Source organism: Sus scrofa, chromosome 4 (assembly GCF_000003025.6).
Source record: "Sus scrofa isolate TJ Tabasco breed Duroc chromosome 4, Sscrofa11.1, whole genome shotgun sequence".
Classification (NCBI taxonomy): domain Eukaryota; kingdom Metazoa; phylum Chordata; class Mammalia; order Artiodactyla; family Suidae; genus Sus; species Sus scrofa.
In genome coordinates this window covers 52,192,958-52,219,964 of record NC_010446.5, presented here as the reverse complement: position 1 = coordinate 52,219,964, position 27,007 = coordinate 52,192,958, and the positions used below count along the sequence as shown (strand labels likewise).

Sequence of the window (27,007 nt, the reverse complement as noted above, 5' to 3'; positions counted from 1 at the left end):
TTTGTTTTTGTTTAAGAGTTAAAACAAGGCGAGCCAACCATGACTGGCAAAACGCAGACCAGCAATGTCACCAATAAGAATGACCCCAAGTCCATCAACTCTCGAGTTTTCATTGGAAATCTAAATACAGCCATTGTCAAGAAAGTTGACATTGAAGCCATTTTCTCAAAATATGGAAAAATAGTTGGCTGCTCAGTTCACAAAGGTTACGCATTTGTACAGTACATGAGTGAGCGACACGCAAGAGCTGCAGTGGCTGGAGAAAATGCCAGGATCATCGCTGGACAACCACTGGGTAAGTCCTGCTCAGTTACAGATCTCATATTGATGTTCTTGTCTCTGCACATATCTAGACATGGTCTTATTGTTTAAAAGCCAGCACTCCATAATATTTCTGTCTTTACCAACTATAGTGCTCATATATTTATAATTTATATTATTCTCTTTTTCTCATATTGTTTTACATATGTGTCTTATTTTCTCTACAAATTTATAAGCTTGAGGTCAAGTCTGCTTTGTAACACTTGTTACCTCCACCAATACTAACAGGTCCAGGCAAATTAAAAATGTGCGTCATATTTAACCTTATTTGACTTGAAATGGTGTTTTTGTCTTCCAGGAAACACTATGCTGAGCAACAAAACCAAACCAAATAACTTTACTTATTTATACCTTTGCTCTTGAGGGGCTGATATATTTTCCTCATTTATTGTTTGTATTTGTGGAGAGAAGGGATGGAAAATAACAAAAGGAAATGAATCTTGAGAATTGGGAAAGGAATATAACCTATTATTTCTTATCTAGACAGGAATCTTGTATGTCATGACTGTTCATTCATGTGTAATAATCAGATTTATGTCTAATGTGCAAGGAATAATACAGTTTTTTCTTTCACAAAGAAAGTCAGAGGTAAAGTGAAACTTCTTTGGAGAAAATATTTTGTTAGTATGCAGATAAAAATAAAAATTAGTCTTTTTCTATTAGGAAAAGGTATAATGAAGACATCAGTGATTTCCTAATTTTGATCTATTGTCACGTGCACATTTATATATTAAACTGATTATACAACATCTTCTTGTGGCTATCCAACAGGCATCTCAGCTGTTATGCCCAGAATACAGAACAATACTCTTGATTATTCACACCCCAGCTTCTTCCACCCCATGCTTCTCCATCACATCAAATAGAACCCCCATTTATCCTGTTTTCCAAATGAAGGCTTAGGTGTCAACCTCAATTCTTCTCTTCCTCCCCCACTCTAAATGTAAACCATCATCATGTTTATTGCCATCAGTATATCCCAAACGCAATCAACTTTTAAATCTATATCAATAGCCATCTAATACAGACCACCTTTATATCACGTGGACCATTGAAATACCCCTCTAACTGGTCTGCCTCTTTCCATTCTTGCCAGAGTGCCCCTTTAAAACCTAAGATGATGCTGTTGATATGCTCTTGAGTGCCTCCATCTCACCCAGAACAAGATTTATGTTCTGTAACAAAACTACGGTGCCCCACACTACCACATTTCAACTCCATCTTCTTTTCTCTACCTTCTTGTATCACTTCAGTGTTGCTGTCCATCCTGATATCCCTCAACCATTCCGATATTGTTTCTGCCTCGGACTCTTTGGACTTGCCATTCCCTCTGCTCTGAAAACAGGTCTTGGCTAATTATTTTCTTCCTTCTACTTTATTGTATGCTGTGCTTGAATTCTACTTACCCAAAGAGGCTTTTCAACCTATTTAAAATAAAATAGTCTTCTGCCCTCTTGCCTACACTCTCTAATCTATTATTCTACTTCATATCTCTGAAATTACATATTTCAATTTATGATGCTACTACTATAATGTACACAGACATAAAGACACAGGAGCATATGAAGGAAACGAGATAAAAGCATAGATAAATCAGATTAGAAGGGTGTGATAAAATTGCATTATCAAGTTATTTGAAAATTTGGGGGGAAAGTATGGAATCCAATAAAATGAGAGTGATGTCTAGGTAACAGTCTTGAGGACAAAAAAGATATCTTAAATAAATGCTTGGTATAAAACCACAAATAGTGATTACTATAAAGGAATATACTCTTACTATAGTTCTACAACTCACATATCTATATTTTAAAGACAGATAGTGCTTTCCAAAAGACTTTAGTAAGTTTTACATTTGTCCCCTTTTTTAATGTCCCCATTTTACTTGTTGACCTTGATATGGGAGTTTTCTGACCAATTTTCTTTCTAAGTTAAATTCCTTCTTTGGGGCAATATCTGAGCCACTATCAGAGAAATACCCATTTATTGCCTATGTCTTGGTTGTATGAAATTAGTACATACTAGAAATTCATTAAATCATTAATTTTTAAAAATTAATTACCAGAGAATGTTTTGCCTATGTTCTCTTCCAGGAGTTTGATGGTGTCTTGTCTTATATTTAAGTCTTTCAGCCATATTGAGTTTATTTTGGTATTTGGTATGAGGGTGTGTTCTAGTTTCATTGATTTGCATGCAGCTGTCCAGGTTCCCCAGCAAAACTTGCTGAAAAGAATGTCTTTTTCCCATTTTATATTCCTGCCTCCTTTGTCAAAGATGACCCAGCAATCCCACTCTTGGGCATATACTTGGACAAAACTACTTAAAAAAGACACATGCACCCACATATTCATTGCAGCTCTATTCACAATTGCCAAGACATGGAATCAACCAAAATGTCCACTGATAGATGATTAGATTAGGAAGATGTGGTATATATACATAATGGAATACTACTCGGCCATAACAAAGAACAAAATAAGGCCATTTGCAGCAATGTGCATGGAACTAGAGACTCTCATCCCGAGTGAAGTAAGTCACAAAGAGAAAGACAAATACCATATGATATCATTTATATCTGGACTCTAATATATGGCACAAAGGAAACTTTTCCACAGAAAAGAAAATCATTGACTTGGAGAATAGACTTCTGGTTGGCAAGGGGGAAGGAGAGGGAGTGGGAGAGACTGGGAGCTTGGGGTAAATAGATGCAGAATGTTGCCTTAGGGATGGATTAGCAATGACATCCTGCTGTGTAGACTGAGAACTCTGTCTAGTCAATTATGATGGAACACATAATGTGAGAAAAAAGAATGTATACAGGTATGTGTAACTGGGTCACCATGCTATGTAGTAGAAAAAATATATATGTAAAGAAATAAAAATTAAAATTAAAAAAATTAATTACCAATTTAAGTTCAATTAAAAGCCCTATTCATGTGTTAATGAACTACAGCTAATTTTCCAGAGTATCTTCTCCTATGTTGGGAAGGGGGAAATTTTTGTCTTTACGCTTCTTGAGTTCTTATGGGCAAGGTAATAATAAAATTGACACAACACAGATTGACAGGAGCAAAAGAGACACACTGTAACTCACACACATGAGATCCATAAAAATGGAGCCTGAGAAGTGTCCAGAGCAAACAGCTTTTATACTTTTATTAGACAATGAAATAGAAATTTGAGAGGAATTTACAGGACAAATAAAAATAGGTTTGGGGATTTGATGAGTAAGGCCTTGAAGCAAAGTCTGGCTTAGGTAGTACATAGTTAAGAGGTAACAAGTTTTGTTTGTACAGGTTTCTTTGCTGGATTCACTATCTCTGGAAATAAGTATGTCCTATCTCTAGCTGTAGGGAGGGCACCTTTCATATGAGAGATGAGATGTGTTTTCTGACTTTAGAAAGAGAGGAGAGTCAGAGTGTCTCTCTTAACATCAGTTCTTTCTTGTTTTTTTTTTAATTTTAATTTTTATTTTTTTAGTGCCACACCGGCGACATATGGAGGTTCCCAGGCAAGGGGTCTAATCGGAGCTATAGCTGCTGACCTATGCCAGAGCCACAGCAACACCAGATCCAAGCTGCGTCTGTGACCTACACCACAGCTCGTGGCAACACTGGATCCTTAACCCACTGAGCAACGCCAGGGATAGTACCTGCAACCTCGTGGTTCCTAGTCGGATTCCTTTCCACCATGCCTGGATGGGAACTCCCGCATCAGTTCTTTCTTAAGTAACTTTAATTCAAAATAATCGATATGCCATTGAGGCATGTTTTGGGGCAGCATACCATGGGTCCCAGCACCTGTCACTGCTCATTTATTCACTATCTTTCTCCAATGGGGAAGGAGAAACATCCATGCTAAAAATTTAGTGCCTTACTTGGAAAATCCAAGAAAAAAAAGGATGACACCAAATGACTATGCTTTGAGAGACACCGAATTTAATTGTGCTTCTAGTAAGATATTATTTCTCATTCCTGGTCATTGTTTCGGGATCCTCTCTTGGTTATGTTCTCCAGTTAATCTCTGGAGCATATATCTTAATCAGCCATAATCACCCCTTCTGCCTGCATACGAGTAAAAAACTTGATTCTTTTCTTTGAAATCTAGTTTTTCACTATTTGTGTTTAAGTTGAAGGCCTTTTCATAACAAGCAAGTGCTATATAACTTAACTAGTAACTTAGCTTTTTGAAACAAGGGTCTCAATATACTCACCTTAAAAAAAAACAAACAAAAACACCTTTCTAGAGATTCAGGCAAAGGCATGTCTTCCAGATGTTCCTTAAAGAAGCTGTTTTTAAAGAATACCCTTAGTTTTCAAGGAGATATATTCACTTCTGGCTTTAAATGTTGTTCTTTTTTTTTTTTTTTTCTGGTAATGGAGAAACTTAGGTTTAGGTATATCACTTGCTTTTTTAATTTGTTGACTACAATAAATCTTTTATGATTTGAAGCCCCTGTTAAACTCTACAATCTCTTAATTTGAAGTGGATTGATTATGTGTCAAATAATAGACCATTGTCATATTAAACTGATATTAGCTTCATGTATTCCAACCTATCTAAGCATTGTTCTTTTCTTTAGAGAAGGAAGAAAAATTAATATTGATAAGCCATGCACTGTATTTTGCCTTTATTATCTTAGGTGATCTCAATGTGTATTCAAGTAACTTCTTTGAAACACATCAATCTTCCTATCATCGCACTATGTGCTTAAATCTTTTATATTTATTTATATCATTTTAATTTAAAAATCAGAGTTAAATATCAATTGTCCTGAAAAAGATTAAACATCTTTTTGTGACTTCTTATAGTTCTATAGAGATTATAGATATATCCTTAAACTAATTGTTAAGCAAGTGATGAAACCTAGTATTTATTAACTGGAAAATATTAATAGCTATTTTGAGTCTGCAAGTAAGGAAACAGTGGAGTCTTTTAAGTTGGGAGCCATATGTTGAAGTTATTTATTGAATAATCCATTAGTGGATTGATGGATGGATTAATGTAATAGAAAACTAGAAACAAGGACATTTGTTGGAATGCCACAGAAAGAGCCCAGGTTTCAAAGTGTGGACATGGACTGGAAAAAATTAGGAAAATGGGGTAGAATCAATACGATTTAATAACTAGTTGGCACAGTGGGTAAGACATAGAAAGATGAATCAAGAATAATTCCCTTGTTTCCAGGTTGGTATCTCTGTTGGATTAACTTGCAGATCACTAGAATGGTGCAAAATGATTTCCTAAGGGAAAATATTTTTGTATAAGATAATGAGCTCATGAATGAATGCATGCGTTAAGCTTGATGTACATGCTTGAGGATATCCAGGTAAATGTATCTAGTAGAATCTTGGATATGCAGGTCCAAACTAAGAAGAGAGATTTGCACTAAAAGTAATAAATTTGGGAGTCATCAACGTAGTGCTAAAACTTTGGAGGTGATTAAGCTCATCCTGGGAAGTCTTCAGATTGAGAAGGATATTGACTATAGACTGATCTGTGTAGAAATCTTTGGATCCCAATAAAAGGAAGAACATTTCTGATAAGACTTCTGGAAATCTAAATGCAAACAACTTTCTATACAGCTCTTTGTTGTATTAGATAACTGTCCTTCTGTATTAGATAACTACTTTCTTAGCTGTTGATCATTAAGTCAGTTCCCTTGAACTGCTAATGATTTCCACACTTCCTAAAGGCCATACGGGCAGATATTCTTAGTGGTTCTAATATTTTATTTTATTTTATTTTATTTATTTATTTATTTTTATTCTATTTTATTTTTTTTTATTATTTTCCCACTGTACAGCAAGGGGGTCAGGTCATCCTTAGATGTATACATTGCAGTTACAGTTTTTTCCCCCACCCTTTCTTCTGTTGCGACATGAGTATCTAGACATAGTTCTCAATGCTATTCAGCAGGTTCTAATATTTTAAAATCTCATTTAGGAGAGCTTAAGAATATCATCTTTAAATCCTAAGTTTCTTTCCATATCAATGTCTATACCCAAAGCTACTTACCCAGCTGAGTAACACAGAAAAGTTTATCTACTTCGCTAGAAGTCATACAAGGATGTTTAAATTTTTCTGTACAGTTGATGTTTAACTATAATTTCTTAATTAAAATAATATAAATAAATATAAAAGATTTAAATGCATAGTGATATGTAGATTGTTTCTATTTAGGAAAAGTTACTTGAATATGCACTGAGATCAAATAAGGCAATAAAGGTAAAGTGCAGAGAGAAGTTTATCTACTTTGTCTTTAATAAAGCCTTAGCATAAATAGAAATGTTCTTCAGACCAATTATAAGTCAACCATTGCAGACACAGTGAAGATGATTTTACTCACTGGGTTATATTAGTATACCTGAATATTTAAGAGTAAGTATTCCATATGTATTATAAAATATTCTGTATCTTTCTGGAGAAAACAAATTTTACCATAAAATTATCATAAAATTCTGATTGGAAACTTTAAGTGTATGTTTCACATTCTTTTCAAATTTATATAAAATGAGAAATTATTTCTAAAATTGCTGTATCTTAGATAAAATTACAGTACATCGAGTAACTAAGAGAGCTGAGAAATTAGAGCTCAAAATACCGAAACTCTTATCAAGATTTTGAAAGGAGATCACAGACTAATGTCTTGATTAAATTCTCACCATTGGATTTTTTAATCATACTGTGTTGACAGAGATTCCTAAATTTTACATCCTAACCCATGAAAAGGCATCTTGAGTTAGTTTCATGGTCTTTCTTTTTTTTTTTTTTTTTTTTTTTTTTTTGTCTTTTTGCTATTTCTTGGGCCACCCCTGCGGCATGTGGAGGTTTCCCAGGCTAGGGGTCGAATCGGAGCCATAGCCACCGGCCTACACCAGAGCCACAGCAACGCAGGATCCGAGCCGCGTCTGCAACCTACACCACAGCTCACGGCAATGCCGGATCCTTAACCCACTGAGCAAGGGCAGGGACCGAACCCGCAACCTCATGGTTCCTAGTCGGATTCGTTAACCACTGCGCCACGACGGGAACTCCAGTTTCATGGTCTTTCAGTTTCACCAACATGATAATGAACCCAAGGAATATTTTATTGAATACATAGATTGTTTCCTGAGGTTATTTCCATTAAAGGCACATAAACTATGAATTAAGATAATATTTCTACTTGGTGTTAGACTACTACATATTTATCACCCCAAAGCAATTAAAAAAAACAAACCAAAAAAAAACCAAAAACGCATATTTCCTCAAACTGCAAAGAATGTCCCCAGGTCTTTTTTTTTTTTTTTTAATCTGTGGTCAAGGCATGTTCCAAACCTGATTTCGAGATTGATATATTTATTCGGCGTGTCTTCTCCCCCATTTCTATGCTATTTTATTAAGTGTATGACTTCATGGCTCATTCACTTTCAAACTTGGGTGACATGTGACCTCCTGCCAGGCTGTGACCCTATCTGTGACATAGGTTTCAAAATCATTCTCTGTTCTTTTCCCTATTGATACCTCTCTTCTTCACAGGTCATAGTTGGCTGTTTGAGGAAATTTACCTGTTAAATACCCTCTATCATGTAGTTGGAGATATGATAATTGTACACATTAAAGGACTGTAAATAAATAAACTGGGTGGAGAGAAGGATTTTGGGCTATTGTTGCTTACCAAATAACACATTACAGCATACCTTGTGGTATATACAGAAAAGGAAACTTGGCCATGACTTAATTTTCTTTCTGTAATACATTTTCAGTTTTTTAGCACATCTTCTGCACCACAGTAGAAAAAAGGATATTCCTTTTCTTTTTTTCATTTTTTAAATTTATTATTATTATTATTATTATTATTATTGTTATTTCCCCAATTCAGTTTTTTTCTACTGTACAGCATGGTGACCCAGTTACACATACATGTAAACATTCTTTTTTCTCACAATATCATGCTCCATCATAAGTGACCAGACATAGTTCACAGTGCTAGACAGCAGGACCTCATTGCTAATCCATTCCAAAGGCAACAGTTTGCACCTATTAACTCCAAGCTCCCAGTCCACCCCACTCCCTCCTCCTTCCCCCAGGCAACCACAAGTCTATTCTCCAAGTCCATGATTTTCCTTTCTGTGGAAAGGTTCCTTTGTGCCATATATTAGATTCCAGATATAAGTGATATCATATGGTATTTGTCTTTCTCTTTCTGACATACTTGACTCAGGGTGAGAGTCTCTAGTTCCATCCGTGTTGCTGCAAATGGCCTTATTTTGTTCTTTGTTATGGCCGAGTAGTATTCCACTGTGTATATATACCACATCTTCCTAATCCAATCATCTGTCAATGGACATTTTGGTTGATTCCATGTCTTGGCTATTGTGAATAGTGCTGCAGTGAACTTGTGGCTGCATGTGTCTTTTTCAGGGAAAGTTTTGTCCAAGTATATGCCCAAGAGTGGGATTGCTGGGTCATACGGTAGTTCTATGTATAGTTTTCTAGGATACCTCCATACTGTTCTCCACAGTGGTTGTACCAGCTTACATTCCCACCAACAGTGCAGCAGGGTTCTCTTTTCTCATTTGTTATTTGTGGACTTATGAATGATGGCCATTCTGACTGGTGTGAGGTGGTATCTCATGGTAGCTTTGATTTGCATTCTCTAATAATCAGTGATGTTGAGCATTTTTTCATGTGCTTGTTGGCCATCTATATATCTTCCATGGAGAACGGTCTATTCAGGTCTTTTGCCCATTTTTCCATTGGATGGTTGGCTTTTTTGCTATTGAGTTATATAAGTTGCTTGTATATTCTAGAGATTAAAGTCCTTGTACGTTGCATCATTTGAAACTATTTTCTCCCATTCTGTAAGTTGTCTTTTTGTTTTCTTTTTGGTTTCTTTTGCTGTGCAAAATTTGTCAGTTTGATTAGGTCCCATTGGTTTCTTTTTTTTTTTTTTTTTGTCTTTTGTTGTTGTTGTTGTTGCCATTTCTTGGGCCGCTTCCGCGGCATATGGAGGTTCCCAGGCTAGGGGTTGAATCGGAGCTGTAGCCACCGGCCTACACCAGAGCCACAGCAACGCGGGATCCGAGCCGCGTCTGCAACCTACACCACAGCTCACGGCAACGCCGGATCGTTGACCCACTGAGCAAGGGCAGGGACCGAACCCGCGACCTCATGGTTCCTAGTCGGATTCGTTAACCACTGCGCCACGATGGGAACTCCAATTGGTTTCTTTTTGCTCTTATTTCTCTTGCCTTGGAAGAATGACCTGAGAAAATATTCATAAGGTTGATGTCAGAGAATGTTTTGCCTATGATCTCTTCCAGGAGTTTGATGGTATCTTGTCTTACATTTAAGTCTTTCAGCCATTTTGAGTTTATTTTTGTGCATGGTGTGAGGGTTTGTTCTGGTTTCATTGCTTTGCATGCAGGTTTCATTGTTTTGCATGTCCAGCTTTCCCAGCAATGCTTGCTGAATAGATTTTCTTTTTCCCATTTTATGTTCTTGCCTCCCTTGTCAAAGATGAATTGACCATAGGTGTCTGGGTTTATTTCTGGGTTCTCGGTTCTGTTCCATTGGTCTGTATGTCTATTTTGGTACCAGTACCACACTTTCTTGATGCCTGTGGCTTTGTAATATTGCCTGAATTCTGGGAGAGTTATGCCTCCTTCTTGGTTTTTGTTCTTCAGAATGCTTTGGCAATTCTGGGTCTTTTGTGATTCCATGTAAATTTTTGGATTGTTTGTTCTCATTCTGTGAAAAATATTCTGGGTAATTTGATAGGGATTGCATTGAATCTGTAGATTGCTTTGGGTAGTATGGCCATTTTTACAATATTAATTTTTCCAACCCAGGAGCATGGAATATCTTCCCATTTCTTTGAATCCTCTTTAATTTCCTTGATTAATGTTTTATAGTTCTCAGCATATAAGTGCTTCACCTCCTTGGTCAGGCCGTCACCCTAATTCCAAAACCAGACAAAGATACCACCAAAAAAGAAAACTGTAGGCCAATATCTTTGATTAACATAGACACAAAAATTCTCCACAAAATTTTAGCCATCCAAATCCAACACCATATAAAAAAGATCATATGCCACCACCAGGTGAGATTCATCACAGGTGCACAAGGATGGTCCAACATATACAAATCAATCAACGTCATACACCACGTTAACACAAGAAGAGTCAAAAATCACCTGATTATTTCAATAGATGCAGAGAAAGCATTTGACAAAGTCCAACATCCATTCATGACCAAATTCTTACCAAAGTGGGTATAGAGGGAACATATCTTAACAAAATTAAAGCCATTTACCACAAACCCACGGCAAATATAATGCTCATTGGGGAAAAGCTGAAAGCCTTCCCACTAAAATGTGGAACAAGACAAGGATGCCCACTCTTGCAACTGTTATTCAATATAGCACTGGAAGTCCTAGCCATAGCAATCAGACAAACAAAGGAAATAAAAGGCATCCAAATAGGAAGAGAAGAGGTAAAACTGTCAATGTATGCACATGACATGACACTACATATAGAAAAACCCTAAGGACTCAACCCAAAACTACTTGAACTGATCAACAAATTCAGAAAAGTAGCAGGATATAAGATTAACATTCAGAAATCATTCACACTTCTATATACTAACAATGAAATATTAGAAAAGGAATACAAAAATACAATACCTTTTAAAATTGCACCCCAAAAAATCAAATACCTGGGATATTCCTTTTTAATCCCTGGCTTTCTTCCTTTAATATATAAAGAAGAATTGCTAAAGTGTGGAAAGGAACAATTGATTGAATTTTGATCCGCAATACTTAGGGAGTCTTAGAAAATCAGAATCTAATTTGAAATTATTCTGAATAATGTTTTGTAAAAAAAAAAAAAGCCACCATTTCTAGTATGTAAGACTCTTTATAAAAATGTATTTCAATTTGGTTGCTTAAAATAATTTAAATTTTAAAAAGTGAAATATTAATGTATCCTCTTCTTCATGTTACATAAAATTGCATTCTAACTTTTGTTAATTTGGGAAATGTTCATTATATTTAAAAATCTGAATTTAGTCATTGGAACTATTTTTTTTTTCTCAAACACACTATGTGAAAGGTGAAATAAACCTTTTAAAATTTTACTATTGAAAATTTTTATATGAGAGGTCACACATGAAATGCCCTTTGCACCAAAATGTCATGCAGAGGTTGGAAACTAAGTCTAGATCAGTGCCAATTTTTGCTGATTACACTTGGCTTGATTACACACAGGCTATAAATAAACATTTGTAATGCCTTTATTTTTAGATTATTTCACTCTTAGAGCGGTTGCAGAAGACAAAATTTATGAACTTAGGAAGTCAGTTTTTAGTAGTAGAAGGAATCCAAAACTAAAAAAATCATTTATCTCTAGAAATCATTTTTGCTCTGAAATCTGTATACAGAAAGGCCCCCATTGTTGAGGAGCAAAGTCTAGCTTAGAAAAAAAACATATAAAATAGAGAATGAAATTAATTTCATTACATTATAAATGTCTTTTTTCTTCTTTTTTATTTCTTTTTAGGGCCATACCTGTGGCATAAGGAAGTTCCTGGGGTAGGGGTCCAATTGGAGCTGCAAATGAAAGCCTGCGCCTCAGCCACAGCAACACTGGATCCGGGCCTCGCTTGCAACCTATGGTGCACCTGACAGCAACAGCGGATTCTTAACCCACTGAGTGAGGCCAGGGAGTGAACCCACATCCTCATGAACACTATGTTGGGTTCTTAACCCACTGAGCCACAATGGGAACTCCAACATTATAAATGTCTTGAAAATGCATAAGGATTTCGAAGAATCATGAATAGAGATTGTTAATTTTAAAGTAAATCTAGTGAATAGTCTTAATCCTGATCATGAAGAAAGTAATGTCAAACGCACTGATAGGAAGATATTGGGGAGCAATATTGAGTAAGGACAAAGAAGAAGAAAACAGACAAATGCTGGTAACAATCCATTGAATGGGCCCTAGGAGTAATGGATTTTAAATATATTTAATACTCAGCTACCATTTTGCATCCAGAGGGATCTTTTCAAAATATGAATTTAACCATATTTCCCTTTGATAAAAGCTATCAGTGATTTCTCATTGTTCTTAAAAAAAGAGACTGAAACCTTTGCTGTGACCCACAACTTTCTGTATGATTTGTTTCTTGCTCCTATGTAAACTTACATCATGGTCCTCTCAGCTTTTCTTCATGCTCCATCTAAACTGACTACTATTAGTTCTTTGAACAAGTCATCTTCTGTCCCTTGTCAGGACTCTGCACATGCTATTTGAGTATGTGGAATATCTTTCCTTACCAAGCTCCCCATCATTTCACCTTACTCCCCAATTCTTCATTCTCTTCACTTGACTATTTATCCTTCAGATCTCACGTCAAATGTCCTTACTTTAAGTAAATCTACTTTAGTACCTCAAACTGCTGGAATGTTTTACTTCTCTTTCTAGCACATACTTTCTTTTCAGTTTTATTTTTATATTTACTATTTTGTGATTGGTATCTGTTCCTTCTCCCTTTAAGGTAAGTTCCGTGAGAACATTGACTATGTATGTTTATATTAATTTTCTTGGTACCTAGCAGTGTGCTGACATGTCCATGGCACATGCCCAGTAAGTATGCTGGACAAATGTTTGGATGATTGGAGGAATGAGTAGATTTCATTAAAGGACTTTTTTATTTCCATTGAAAAAAGCAACACAATAAGATGAAGACAGCTGGAAAGAGGGGGGTGGGGGAAGTGGATGAACAGGAGGGGAAAGATGAAGAAGGGGCAGTTTAATGGTCCCTGGAAAGCACGTAGCTACAATGGGGTTGCAGTGAAGAGAAGGCATTGTGGTTTCCCCATGAGGGGCTTAGGTCTCTAAAAAGTCAGACACCTCAGAAGCAACTAATGGGCCTGACATAATTTCCCTAAATATAGTCTAGTTTTTAATAAGCATACAATATTAACACATATATATTTTATTCAAAGGTTACAATAAATGATATATTGGTTTAAAGAAAGATTCATGGAACACTTTCACTATATTCCTTAAAATGGCAGCCTTTTCATAGTTTTATCTTATTAATGGCTAGACATTTCCATAGTACTTCATCATTGTCAAAATTCTTCAGGCACAGATTACCTTTTTTGATTCTCACAATACTGAGAGTAAGCATGTCTATTCCACTAGATAGGAACTGAACTCAGAGAAATTAACTCACCTAATAGAACACAAATGCTGGTGTAAGATATCAAACTCATACAATCTCATACTAATTGTTTTCATTATTTATTCTTACCAGCAATTTTTTCATATCAGTATATTAGTAAAGTCACTGTACACTTTATCATCCAAACCAGGATATGTTGCAGAGTGAGAAGAGATGCTATTAATGATTACGTTGTGATGTCAGGCTTAAGCCAGGATGATTCTAGACAAACATGAAAGTATGGCTCTCATTATCTTGTACCTAAAGTAAACTTGTAAATTTACTTGATATTTCTCAGAGGAAATTATTATAGAATATTTTAATTAAAGTATACCAGCCTCAGCATCAGATAAACCCTTCCATTTCAGTAGTTAACACAATAAAAATGTCTATCTTTCTTCCATAAAATACAATCAGTGCCCTAAGGAGGTGGTGGGTGAGGATGGAGGCTTTGTCCTTTCATCCAAAGCCCAGGCTGTAGGATGTTCTGACATCTTTCAAATGAGTGGCTTCTGTAGGGGAGGAGAACTTTTACGTTCTTCTTTTCAAGGTTCTTTGGCTGATCTAATTGTTAAATTGACAAGACAGTTAAACAGGAAAAGAACAAATTTAATTATAGAAGCTTATAGAAACATGAAACTTTAAGAGGTGACCAAAGAAGACAGCTTTTATTACCTTTCAGGCAAAGAAACAATAAATTTGTGAAGAACTGACAAAACAAAGGGGTTTGACCTTGGAGTAGTAAATTAGTGAAGAAGCGACAGGGTTTGCTTTATAGGCTTCTGGGCCTCAAATTCTCTATCTCTAGTAATAAGCATGTCTCTCTAACTCCTGGTACAGGGAGGGCACCTTTCCCATGAGAGATTTATTTCCTGCTTTCAAAAGGACAAAAGAAGGTCAGAGTAAACTTCTTGGCATTGGCTGTTAAGTAACGTCAAAATAGTCATGATGTCAATGTGGCATATTTGCAGGCAGCTATTTCTGAATCCCATCCCTACCATGGACTTGAAAATAAGTCAAACCGGCAAACTGTTGAAAAAAAAAGTGGGGGGGAATGGTGCTTTGGCACTTTTTCATGTCAACCCTGAAATGGTGCTTATTTTACCTGCTTACATTACATTGGCTACATCTACATGCAAGTGGGGCTGGGCAGCCACCTCACAAAAAACCAGCCACTCTTTAATGGGCAGATGCTTCTTTGCCACATGTGGTAAGTTAATGTGAAGAAGTTATTCACTAAGAATCCATTTCCTAACCTGTAAAATGGAAAAGGCAGTGTTTAGTTCAGTGTATAATGCAGAGTGCATATGTTTGTGATGTGCTTAGAACCTTGCCTTCATACTTCGCTATAAACATTTGGACATTGTGATATCATCCTCTGTAATCATCATTCTAGTGCTATGAGAAGTCCTTCTTTTTTTTAGCTACACCATTCTGAACAGATTTGGAATAAATAATACAGGCAGGCTGTAATAGTAGAGTCAGTAATTGCTGAGAATAAGAAGTTAATTAAGGTGATTACAAGTGTGATGGAAGATGACTCTAGAAAATGAAATATTTAAAATTATTATAAGAGAAAGACAAACATCATATGACATCACTTTCTTGGAATCTATTTTTTAAAAAGGATACAAATGAACTTATTTACAGAACAGAAACAGACTCACAGGACTTGAAAACAAACTCATGGTTGCCAAAGAGGACTGTTGGGGGGAGGAATGGTTTAGGGGTTTGGGATTGACATATGCACACTGATTTAGATGGAATTACTGGACAACAAGGACTTGCTGTACAGCACAGGGAACTGTACCTGATATTCTATAATGGTCTATCTAGGAAAATAATCTGAAAAAGAATGGATGCATGTATATGTGTGACTGTATCACTTTGTACAGCAGAAATTACTGCAACATTGTAAATCAACTGTACTCCAATAAAATAAAAAAAATAAATTAAATTAATGTTATCATGATGGACAGATATGGAGGGATAATTCCAGGTGTATTGAAGCATTATACCTGAAATCCTAATTTAGGCAGAAGCGACTAAAGCCTTGTGGATGAAGAATGATCTCATGGAGATGAGTGAAGGGAGATATGATAGATGTCAGGCCATGCAGGGTCTTGCATGATATACTGATGAATCTAAATGTGTAGCAATACTTATGAGACAGTATTCAGTCTACTGTAGATTGGCTTCAAAAGAATATCTTATATTTGTTAACTCTCATTTGAGTTGCTGTTATATTTATAGTTTATTATTCAATATGCATATCGATTTCTTGGTACTGTTGAAATATTCATTTGCTTCTTCAGAATTATTAATGTTCTATTCCATCCAGGACATCAACTAGGGTGAGGTCCTCTGGGAATGAAGATTACATTCAGATTTAGTGAAATTGTTAAAAGCTATTTACTGAACATTTTATTTATTTATTTTTGTTGTAATATAATTATCTGTCATTAAGTAACATGGTTGTACATTGTATGCATAGTTGTATGTTGCTATTTCTGGTGGACTATATATAGCAATACATGTCTTTAGAGCAGTGTATCCTAACCTTGACAGTACTTGATTTTAGGCTTTGTTTCAGGGGCTTGTTCTGTGCATTGTAGGATTCTAGCAGCAACCTTGAATTCTACTGACAAAATACCAGTAGCACCCCCTCCTACTGGTGACAAAAAAAAAAATTATCCACATATTACCAAACATCCTCTAAGAGGCAAAAATCACCACCAGTTAAAAAGCACAACTTTAGAGTTATCATAACAAATGAACTCCATTAATTTAGAAACCTTGTAATAGTTTTAAATAAGATAAACTGTATGAAAGCAATGTCTTGCGTTATTTTGACAGTAACTTATAATTTATAACAAGGATAGATCTTTTCTATTTGTCCAGAAGACAAAACTCAGTAAGTGTATTACAGAGCAATTAGAATAATGTGTTTATGGCTGTAGCTTACTACTTCCATCACCAGTTTGTTTTAATCCTTAAAAACACAAACAGTCAAAACACATTAATCTGTTTAGAGAGTTGACATGTGTGTATGTTTACTGATTCAAACAAATTTTAAAGCTTTCTTTCTCTTCACATCTTTAATATAATGCTTTTTAGAGATGTGCTTTTTTTCATTAAATCCTTCCATTCAAACATTTCAGATCACCACTAGAAATTATGAAGAACAAGACATCAAAGTATTAAGTGAAATATACTGAGTTTTGAGACCGCTCAGATGCTGAGGATGATGTCCAAATATGTATATATATCATCAGTGGTATCACTAAAAGCTTTTTAAAACAAAAAAATTAAGAATTGCAGCATGTCTGGTTGATGTTTTCTCTAATAAATACATCACCTCTCCTACTGCATCTGTTGTACTCCATTTTGGTAAGAATGATTCTCTGGCACATGCCTTCAGGTACAAATTAGAATCGCTGTCTGAACATTCAGTAGGGGCAGATCGACAGAGCCTGGATTGAAATGATGAGCACAGATGATCATTTTGGACAATGCAGTCTATTGCAGAACCCCTTGGGAAGTACGCAATCTTTGAAGGGGCTTCAAAGTCATGAAACTTCCAAAGAATGGTACCAATAATAAAGAACACTTTCTACAAGGCACCATTATATAGACTTATTACAATGTGTACTGATTTTTAAAATTAGCTGTTGCTTGTCTCAGTGTCTGAAGAACATATTAGCATCCTACTTTCTCAACTTGATACTTAGACAAAGTTTTTACTTCCCAAGATATAAATCATAAACTAATCCTTAAGTTAATTTGGACATAAGCCACAATGAGAATATGAAAATTGATTAGTAAATCTTCAAATGTCGCCATTCCAGCTTTCTTTCTCCACTAAAGAAATGTCCAACACAGACCTGTATTTAAAATAACCAACTTTTTTATATTTTATATTATCCAGCTATGCAAAAAGGATACCAATTGCAGAATATTAAATTTAAATAACCATTATATTTGTTTTAAAAAATTTATTTATGAGGCTGTGAAGGCTCTTAAATGGCATACATAAGTGGAGGCATAAAGGATTACTCATTAGACGGTATTCAGTATAAGTCACTTTTATTTCATCTTTTCCATAGTTGAGAGAAACATGCTACCATTCTAAAATAGTAGGTTTTAGTAAGAACATTTTTAAGACTTCTGAAAGGAGTTCAAATTTCACTTTTACATTTAAAAATTATCTTTCAATATCCTTCATCCATATTAGGTAATTAATGTCATCAATCCCATTTTACAAATAAGGAAATCTTAGCGTGTACTAAATTTATAGAGGACATGTTTTCACGAAGACAAAAGTCTTGGATCCACCTTCTAATATTTTTCAAAATCACTCCAGGTTATTCTTAATTCTGCTAATGAAACCATACATATGATATATGGTAATTGTTTGAGAAATCTTCATCCTTTTCCTCCTTCCATTTTCATCTTCATCATCCACTGTTCTCAGGTAAATATTAAAAACCACACTCTGTGCACTGCAGAGCACAAAACATTTCAGGTTTCCAGTAATTAAACAGAGCTGCTTTTTGTGCTGTAAACAAATACTAATTAGTAAAATACCATGATATAGTGAATTACAGAACTAATGGTCTGTCAGCCACAGAGATGCATGCCCCCATACATGATAGAAAGCCTCAGGGATTTTCTTTATGTCTATAAAATTGTTTATTTGACTCAATTACTGAACCTAAATTAGTGAAAGCAGGTGTAGATACTGCTCCTGAGCAATTTTTCACTAAGACTAGCACTGGAAATTCCTGAGCAACAGATTGAAGGACCTTATTTGCTCTAATCTGTTCTAAGTTCTTCCCTAGAACAAAGCTGGGCACAATAATAATAATACCTCGCTATCCTTTAATTTTGTTAATAAAATGTCTGCAAATCACTTGAAAATTTATTTCAAATACTGTACTAATGTGAATATTTATTCTTTCAACCATATTTGTATAATTGTGTTAGATGCTTGTCAACACATATTAGGCTCTAGAGGGACATGGAAAAACAACGGCAAACCAAAATAAAATGTGGTAAAGCCACATCAAGTAAAATAAAGTAAAATAATACAACAATAAAATAAATGACTGTACTTAGAAAATAATTGTATAGTAAAATATGTTTGCATCAAGTAACATGCAAATGAAGATAGCAAATACAAGATAAAGCAGGACATAATACAGATCAAGTACCATAAAAGGCTAAAGTACTGTCATTTCATTGGGGCAGTTGTCTAGTGAAATATATAGGAATGAAATGACATACAACAGAAGGTGGAAAATGTAACAAGATAAAACCTATTGTAATGTACAACATTAAGTGATTCAGGAATTTTCTAAAGGAATGTAGTATTGTTAGACCATTTGTCTATCTTTTGGGAAATGTAGATTTGAATTTAAGGAGCTCATAAACAATCTAAAATATGTGGCAAAAATTAGAATATTAATCTCATGGGAGTTCCCTTTGTGGCTCAGGGGTAACTAAACCAACTAGCATCCATGAGGATGTGGGTTTGAAACCTTGCCCCACTCAGTGGGTTAATTATGCAGTATTGCTGCAAGCTGCAGTGTGGTGGAGGTTGCAGATGTGGCTCAAATCTGATGTTTCTGTGGCTGTGGCATAGGCCAGCAGCTGTAGCTCCAACTCGACCCCTACTCTGGGAACTTCCATATGCTGCAGGTGCAGCCCCCACCTCCAAAAAAAGAATATTAATCCTTGAGAAAAATTATAGACAATGAAATTCTGAATTAATATGCATTGAAACGAAAACACAGAAGTTGAAATTATACCAGTGTTTGTGAAAGACGGTGGTTAAGAGTATAGGCCCTGGACTCAGGCTTCCTGTTATGTTAGAATTCTAACTTTCCACTTAACAGTTGGGGAATTTTGGCCATGTTTCTAAGGTCTTGATGTTGTTCCTCTGTCTGGAAAATAAAGATAATCATAAGAGAAACAACATCATTGAGTTGTTTTGAAGATTAAATGCTTCAATATAAGTAAAATTCTTAAAACATTCACCTGGGACTTATAAAGGGCTACAAAAAACAAAGGAAAGTAAAGGCTAAGCATATCATTAGTCCTCTTGTTTGTTGGTTCTCAAAACCTTCTAAAATGAATTCAGAAAACTGGAGTTCTGGTGTTTGATTTTCAGCTTCCCAAGATGTTTAGCCTGTTCAAGAATGTATCCTGTCTGTAGCTTTCCAGTTTTCCCAGCACCAATTATTGAAGAGACTATATTCCTTCCACTGTATGTTCTTGCCTCCTTTGTCATATAGATTAGTTGACCATAGGTGCTTGGATTTGTTTCTAGGCTTTCTATCCTGTTCCATTGATCTATATTCCTGTTTTTGTTCAGTATCATATTTTTTTTGATAACTGTAGCTTTGAAGTATTGTCTGAGGTCAGGGAGCCTTTTTCCTCCATTTCCATTTTTCTTTTTCAACATTGCTTTGGCTATTGAGGTCTTTTGTGTTTCCATACACATTTTAAAATATTCTATTCTAATTCTGTGAAGCATGTCCTTGGTAATTTGATGGGGATTGCACTGAATCTGTAGATTGCCTTGAGTAGTATAGTCATTTTGACAATATCAATTCCTCCAATCCAAGAGTGTGGTATATCTTTCCATCTATTTGCGTCACCTTTGATTTCTTTCATCAGTGTCTTGTACTTTTCAGAGTAAAAGTCTTTTCTCTCTTTAGAAGGGTGTTTATTCCTAGCTATTTCATCCTTTTGGGATAAATGTGATGGTTTCTCTGATTTCTCTTTCTGATATTTCATTGTTATACATAGAAATGCAGTCAGTTTATGTGTATTAATTTTGTATCCTACAACTTTGCCAAATTCATTGATGAGTTCTAACAGTTTTCTGGTAGTATCTTTAGTATGTTCCAAGTATAGTATTATGTCATCTTAAAACAGTGATAGTTTTACTTCTTTTACAATTTGGATTCCTTTTACTTATTTTTCTTCTCTGATTGCCATTTCTAGGACTTCCAAAACTATGTTGAATAGTAGCGGCAAAAGTGAGCATCCTTGCCTTGTTCCTAAGAAAGACGAGGAAATGTTTTCAGTTTTTCACTGTTAAGAATGATGTTATCTGTGTGTTCGTCTTTTGTGTTTATCATAGACAGCTTTTATTAGGTTGAGGTCAGTTCTCTCTATGCCCACTCTCAGGAGAGTTTTTTATCAGAAACAGGTGTCGAGTTTTGTCAAAAGCTTTTCTTGCGTCTATTGAGATGATCATATTGTTTTTATTTTTCAGTGTGTTGATGTGGTGTATCCCACTGATTGATCTTTGGATATTGAAGAATCCCTGCATCACCGAGATAAATCTCACTTGATCATGGTGTATGATACTTTTAATATATATTTGTTTTCAGCTTGCTAATAATTTGTTGAGGATATTTGCATCTATGTTCCCATCAGTAATATTGGCATTTTTTTGTGGTATCCTTGTCTGGTTTTGGTATCAGGGTTTATCGTGGCCTCACAGAATGAGCTTAGAAGTGTTTCTTACTCTGCTATATTTTTGGGAAGAGTTTCAGAAGAATAGAACTGTTCTCTGAATATTTGATGGAATTCTCCTGTGTAGCCATCAGTCCTGGACTTTGGTTTTTGAAAGTTTTTAAAATCACATTTGAAATTTTGGTACTTGTGATTGGTCTGTTCATATTTTCAATTTCTCCCTGGTTCAGTCTTGGTAGGTTGTGCCTTTGTAAGAATCTCTCTGTTTCTTCTAGGTTGTCCATTTTATTAGCACATAATTGCTTATAGCAGTCTTTTAGGATCCTTTGTATTTCTGTGGGGTCAGTTATAATTTCTCCTTTTTCATTTATGATTTTATTGATTTGACCCCCTCCTTTTTTTTTCCTTGATGAATCTGGCTAAAGGTTTATCAATTTTGTTGATCTTTTCAAAGAACCAGCTTTTGGTTTCATTGATATTCTCCATTGTTTTCTTTGTCTCTATTGCAATTATTTCTGCTCTGATCTTTATGATTTCTTTCCTTCTACTAATTTTGGGGTTTGTCTGTTCTTCCTTCTCTAGTTGTTTTAGGTGTAAGGTAAGATTGTTTACTTTAGCTTTGTCTTGTTTCCTGAGATAAAATTGTGTTACTATAAACTTCCCTCTCAATATTGCTTTTGCTGTGTCCCATAGATTATGGATTGTTGTATCTTCATTGTTATTTTTTTCTAAGTACCTTTTGATTTCCTCTTTGATTTCTTCAATGATCCATTTGTTGTTGAGTAGCATATTGTTTACCTTCCAGAAATTTGTGTTTTATGCTGGGTTTTTTTGTTTGTTTTTTTTTTTTTAGTTGACTTCTAGTCTAATAGCATTGTGGTCAGAGAAAATGCTTTAAATAATTTACACCTTTTTAAATTTACCAAGGCTTGATTTGTGGCTGAAGATGTGATCTATCCTCGAGAATGTTCTGTGTGCACTTGAGGAGAATGTATATTCTGGTGCTTTGGGATGGAATGTTCTTTAAATACCAATTAAATCTCTCTGGTCTGGTGTGTCAATTAAAGCCTGTCTTCCCTTGTTTACTTTCTATCTGGATGAGCTGTCTATTGATATAAGTGGGATGTTAAAGTCCCACACTATTATTGTGCTGATGTTGATTTCTCTTTTTATGGCTGTCAGCAGTTGCCTTATGTATTGAGGTGCTCCTATGTAAGGTGCATATATATTTACAATTGTTATATCTTATTCTTGGATAGATCCTTTGATCATTATGTAGTACCCTTCTTTGCATTGTGACTTTATTTTAAAGTCTATTTTTTCTGATATGAGTATTTCTACCCCTGCTTTCCATTTGCATGTAATATATTTCATCTTCTCACTTCCAATCTGTCTGTGTCCTTGGGATTGAAGTGAATCTCTTGTAAACATTGTGTATATGGGTCTTGTTTTTGTATACATTCAGCCAGTATGTGTCTTTTGCTTAGAGCATTTAATCCATTTACATTTAGTGTAATTATGGATAAGTATGAGTTTACTGCCAGTTTTTCAATTGTTTTAGATCATTATTTTGGATCTTCTGTTGTCTTCTCTTGTGACTTGCTATCTTCAGTGTTGGTGCTGCTGGGAAAACTGGAAAGCTACATGTAAAAGAATGAAATTAGAACACCCTCTTTACACCTACACAAAAATAAACTCGAAATGGATTAAAGACCTAAATATAAGGCCAGATACTGTAAAACTCCTAGAAGAAAGCACAGGCAGAACACTTTCAACATAAATCACAACATCTTGTTTGATCCCCCTTAGAATAAGACCAGTAAAAAAAATAAATCAATGGAACCTAATTAAACTCAAAAGCTTTTGCATAGCAAATGAAACCACTAATAAAACAAGAAGACAACCCACAGAATGGGAGAAAATCTTTGCAACTGATGCAACAATGGCCAATCTCCAAATATATAAACAACTCATACAACTCAAAAACAACAACAAACAGCCCCATTGAAAAATGAGCAGAAGACCTAAATAGACATTTCTCTGAAAACATATGAATAGCCAGAAGGAACATTAAAAAAAAATGCTCATCATCAATTATTAGAGAAGTGCAAATAAAAACTGCAGTGAGGTACCATCTCACACCAGTCAGAATGGCCATCATTAACATTTCAACAAATAACAAATGCTGGAAAGGGTGTGGAGAAAAGGATATCCGCCTTTACTATTGGTGAGAATATAAATTGCTACAACCACTATGGAAAACCTTATGGAGCTTCCTCAGAAAAGTAAATATAGAACTATGATATGATTCAGCAATCCCACTCCTGGGCATATATCTGAACAAAACTACAATTCAGAAAGATACATACACCCCTACATTCATTGCACCACTTTTCACGATTGCCAAGACATGGAAATACCTAAATGCCCATCAACAGATGGATGGATTAAAAAGATGTTGTTCATTTATACAATGGAATACTACTCAGCCATAAAAAGACAAACTAATGTCATTTGCAACAACATGGATGGAACTAGAGATTCCCATACTAAGTGAAGTCAGAATGAGAAAGATAAATACTATATGGTATCACTAATATCTGGAATCTAAAATATGGCACAGATGAGCCTATCTGAAAAACAGAAACAAATAAGGGACATTGAGAGTAGACTTCTGATTGCCAGAGGGGAGGGTAGGGGGAATGGGATGAATGGGAGTTTGGGTTGGTGTAACATTTGGAATAGAAGGGCAATTGGGTCCAACTGTATAGGACAGGGAACTATGTGTCATTAGGTCTCTTTTCTGTAAAACAGAAATTGAAGAAACATTGTAAGTCAACTATTTACATTTATTTATCCTGTCTGGGTTCTGGTTATCTTATATGTGAGGATAACATGGTCTGTAAGTATTTAAAAAGTCTTCATGTCCATTATGCTTTATGCTCTTTCTGGGCTGTTGAAGAAGTTGATTTGCATACTTAGTTGTTATGAATGCGTCCTCTTAGGTTTCCTTCTAAGGAAATTTTTAATTAAACCTTGTCTAGATTTAGATTATAATACATCTGGAATTGAATCTTTTTTATTGCCTGTTAGTGAATAAATTCACTTATTCCCATGTGAATATCCAATTAATTACATTTTGAAGAGAATATTCTTTCTTCACTGCCCTGAAAGGTCAGTTTGGGCATAGAATACATATGTAAATATTAATATATGATATAGAGTGTATTTTATATTTAATTATAAATGTAATCTTTATATATCAATGTTTATATATATTACATTTGCACTATATATATAAAATAATGTAAATAGTACTGTAAATCACATCATTTTGGACATTTAATTTACTAATTGTTCATTTCCTAATTGAATATTTATTGATAAACATACAGATCTTCTGAAACTTTTTATTACCTTGTGGTCATACAAGATACTTAATATGATTTTAGCCTTGTTTTCTACCTGCCATGTGATCATTCTTGGACAACATTCCATATCAATTTGTTCTTCTTAAATTTTTTTTAAATTTTAAAATTTTATTTTTTATATAATGATTTTTATTTTTTCCATTATAACTGGTTTACAGTGTTCTGTCAATTTTCTACTGTACAGCATGGTGACCCAGTTACACATACATGTATAGATTGTTTATTCTCACATTATCATGCTCCATGGTAAGGGAATAGACACAGATCCCAGTGCTACACAGCAGGATCTCATTGCTTTTCCATTCCAAAGGGAAGAGTCTGCATCAATTAACCCAAGTTCCAAAGCATCCCACTTCCTTCCCCTCCCTCTTGGCAACCAAAAGTCTATTCTCCAAGTCCATGATTTTCCTTTCTGTGGAAAGTTTCATTTGTGCCATATATTAAATTCCAGATATAAGTGGTATCATATAGTATTTGTCTTTCTCTTTCTGACTTACTTCACTCAGTATGAGAGTCTCTAGTTCCATCCATGTTGCTGAAAATGGCCTTATTTTGTTCTTTTTTATGGCTGAGTAGTGTACCATTCTGTATAAATACCACACCTTCCTAATCGAGTCATCTGTTAATGGACATTTGGGTTGTTTGCAAGTCTTGGTTATTGTGAATAGTGCTGCAATGAACACAGAGGTGCATGTGTCTTTTTCAAGGAAAGTTTTTTCTGAATATATGCCCAAGAGTGGGATTTCTGGGTCACATGATAGTTCTATGTATAGATTTCTAAGGTACCTCCATACTGTTCTCCACAGTGGTTGTACCAGCTTACATTCCCACCAACAGTGCAGGAGGGTTCCCTTTTCTTCACACTCCTTCCAGCATTTGTTATTTGTGGACTTGTTAATGATGGCCATTATGACTTGTGTGAGGTGGTATCTCATGATAGTTTTGATTTGCATTCTCCAATAATCAGTGATGTTGAGCATTTTTTCATGTTCTTGTTGGCCATCTGTATATCTTCTTTGGTGAAATGTCTATTCAGGTCTTTTGCCGATTTTCCATTGGGTTGTTGGTTTTTTTGCTGTTGTGTTGTATAAGTGGTTTATATATTCTGGAGATTAAGCCCCTGTCAGTTGCATCATTTGAAAGTATATTCTCCCATACTGTAAGTTTTCTGTTTGTTTTCCTTTTGGTTTTCTTTGCTGTGCAAAACCTTTTCAGTTTGATTAGGTCCCATTGGTTTATTTTTGCTTTTATTTCTGATGCTTTGGGAGACTGACCTGAGAAAATATTCATAAGGTTGAGAATGTTTTGCTTATGTTCTCTTCCAGGAATTTGATTGTGTCTTGTCTTACATTTAAGTCTTTCAGCCATTTTGAGTTTATTTTTGTGCATGGTGTGAGGGTTTGTTCTGGTTTCATTGCTTTGCATGCAGCTGTCCAGGTTTCCCAGAAATACTTGCTGAAAAGACTGTCTTTTCCCCATTTTGTGTTCCTGCCTCCTTTGTCAAAGAGTAATTGTCCAAAGGTGTCTGGGTTTATTTCTGGGTTTTCTATCCTGTTACATTGTTCTGTCTGTCTGTTTTTATACCATTACCACGCTGTCTTGATGACTGTGGCTTTGTAATACCGCCTGAAGTCTGGGAGAGTTATGCCTCCTGCTTGGTTTTTGTTCTTCAGAATTGCTTGGCAATTCTGGGTCTTTTGTGGTTCCATATAAATTTTTGGATTGTTTGTTCTCATTCTGTGAAAAATGCCCTGGGTAATTTGATAGGGATTGCATTGAATGGTAGTATGGCCATTTTTACAATATTAATTTTTCCAACCCAGGAGCAAAGAATATCTTTCTGTTTCTCTGCATCTTCTTTAATTTCCATGGTTAATGTTTTTTTTTAGTTCTTGGCATATAAGTCTTTCACCTCTTTGGTCAGGTGTATTTCCAGGTATTTGATTTTTTGGAGTACAACTTTAAAAGTTATTGTATTTTTGTATACCTTTTCTAATATTTCATTGTTAACATACAGAGATGTGACTGATTTCTGAATGTTAATCTTATATCCTTCTATATTGCTGAATTTGTTGATCAGTTCAAGTAGTTTTGGGTTGAGTCCTTAGGGTTTTTCTATATATAGTATCATGTCATCTGCATACAGTGACAGTTTTACCTCTTCTCTTCCTATTTGGATGCCTTTTATTTCTTTTGCTTGTCTGATTGCTGTGGCTAGGACTTCCAGTACTATGTTCAATAACAGTGGTGAAAGTGGGCATCCTTGTCTTGTTCCAGATTTTAGTGGGAAGACTTTCAGCTTTTATCTATTGAGTATTATATTTGCTGTGGGTTTGTCATAAATGGCTTTTATTACAGTAAGGTATGTTCCCTCTATACCCACTTTGGTAAGAATTTTAATCATGAATGGATGTTGGAATTTTCCAAATGCTTTCTCTGCATCTATTGAGATTATCTCATGGTTTTTGACTTTTCTTGTGTTAATGTGGTGTTGATGTTGGTTGATTTGCATATGTTGAATTTGAATAGAATAGAATATATATTCTATAATTTTT

At 35.1% G+C, this 27,007-nt stretch overlaps 1 protein-coding gene across 17 annotated transcripts in view; it reads left to right on the top strand.

Annotated features, from left to right (window-relative positions):
* Positions 1 to 27,007, top strand: part of RALYL (RALY RNA binding protein-like) — a 774,288-nt gene that overhangs the window by 339,695 nt on the left and 407,586 nt on the right. For all 17 annotated transcript variants that reach the window (XM_021090630.1, XM_021090635.1, XM_021090620.1 and 14 more), the window contains one exon: positions 17 to 295. In XM_021090630.1, the coding sequence (XP_020946289.1) occupies positions 40 to 295 (256 nt within the window). In that variant the 5' untranslated portion in view covers positions 17 to 39. The remainder of the gene's footprint in view (positions 1 to 16; positions 296 to 27,007) is intronic.